The 1395-nt window shown below is 44.5% G+C and overlaps 1 protein-coding gene across 1 annotated transcript in view; it reads left to right on the top strand.

The window, feature by feature from the left end:
* The window catches only part of NVL (nuclear VCP-like), an 89772-nt gene that overhangs the window by 39458 nt on the left and 48919 nt on the right, over window positions 1-1395 (top strand). Inside the window, exon 12 of the mRNA XM_023513920.1 lies at window positions 420-524. Coding sequence (XP_023369688.1) covers window positions 420-524 — 105 coding nt within the window. The remainder of the gene's footprint in view (window positions 1-419; window positions 525-1395) is intronic.

Here is a 1395-nt window from a genome sequence, read left to right as displayed (position 1 = left end):
GCACCTGTGGTCCCAGCTACTTGGGAGGCTGAGGCAGGAGACTCGCTTGAGCCCAGGAGTTGGAGGTTGCTGTGAGCTGTGATGCCACGGCACTCTACCTAGGGGCACAGCTTGAGGCTCTGTCTCCAAAAAGAAAAGAAATTTAGATAGTTTTCTAAAAGGATCTTGATCTTAAAATGTGGAAATATTCTATCTTTATGTCTAAAATGTTGCCCGACCTTACACTTCAGTATCAGTTCCTCAAGGGTAAAGACTTTTCTTTTATGAACATATGCTTCATGCCTGGAACAGAGTATGAACAGGTAAGCCAGGCACTGTTGTTCATCAGGCCTCATAATGTTATCTAGAGATAATTTGATCATGCAATATAAAATGGACACCTATAATGAATGGGTCACTATTGGTATTGTTCTTTCCAGGCACCAGTACGTAACCCAGATCAGTTTAAAGCTCTAGGATTGGTGACTCCGGCTGGAATCCTACTTGCTGGTCCTCCTGGCTGTGGGAAAACTTTGCTGGCCAAGGTGAGGTTCAACTGCATGTAATTTATGTTTTACTATTGAGTTTAACTTTAAATGTCACAGGAAGATAAATATTATGCATAATTTCTATTGATGTTCATTTGAACAAAACTAAACTTTCTCCAGGAAAGTTTTTCACTTTTTTAATACAAAAGCTACATGATTGGGCTCAGCGCCTGTAGCTCAGCCCCTAGGGCACCAGCCACATACACCAGAGCCGGCAGATTCAAACCCAGCCCAGGCCTGCCAAACAACAATGACAACTACAGTGAAAAAATAACCGGGCATCGTGGTGGGCACCTGAAGTCCCAGCTACTCGGGAGGCTGAAGTAAAGGAATTGCTTAAGCCCAGGACTTGGAGGTTACAGTGAGCTGTGATGCCACAGCACTCTACCAAGGGTGATAAAGTGGACTCTGTCTCAAAAAAAAAAAAAAAAAGGCTACATAATTGAAAAATGTTTAAATCAACCAAACCCCTGATTTTTTTTTTTGTTTTCCAGACAGAGTCTCACTATGTTGCCCTCAGTAGAGTGCCATGGTATCACAGCTCACAGCAACCTAAAATTCTTGGGCTCAAGGGATTCTCTTGCCTTAGCTTCTCCAGTAGTTGAGACAACAAGTGCTCACCACAATACCCAGCTGTTTCTTTTCTTTTCTTTTTTTTTTTTTTGAGACAGAGCCTCAAGCTATTGCCCTGGGTAGAGTACCATGGCATCACGCTCACAGCAACCTCCAACTCCTGGGCTCAAGAGAGTCTCCTGCCTCAGCCTGCCATGTAGCTGGGACCACAGGCGCCCGCCACAATGCCCGGCTATTTTTTGGTTGCAGCCATCATTGTTGTTTGGCAGGCCCAGGCTGGATTTGAACCTGCCAC

This window comes from Otolemur garnettii, unplaced genomic scaffold, assembly GCF_000181295.1.
Source record: "Otolemur garnettii isolate 467f Iridium unplaced genomic scaffold, OtoGar3 scaffold00045, whole genome shotgun sequence".
Lineage (NCBI taxonomy): Eukaryota > Metazoa > Chordata > Mammalia > Primates > Galagidae > Otolemur > Otolemur garnettii.
The sequence above is the reverse complement of the archived record's forward strand: the minus strand, read 5'-3'. Positions and strand labels throughout refer to the sequence as shown.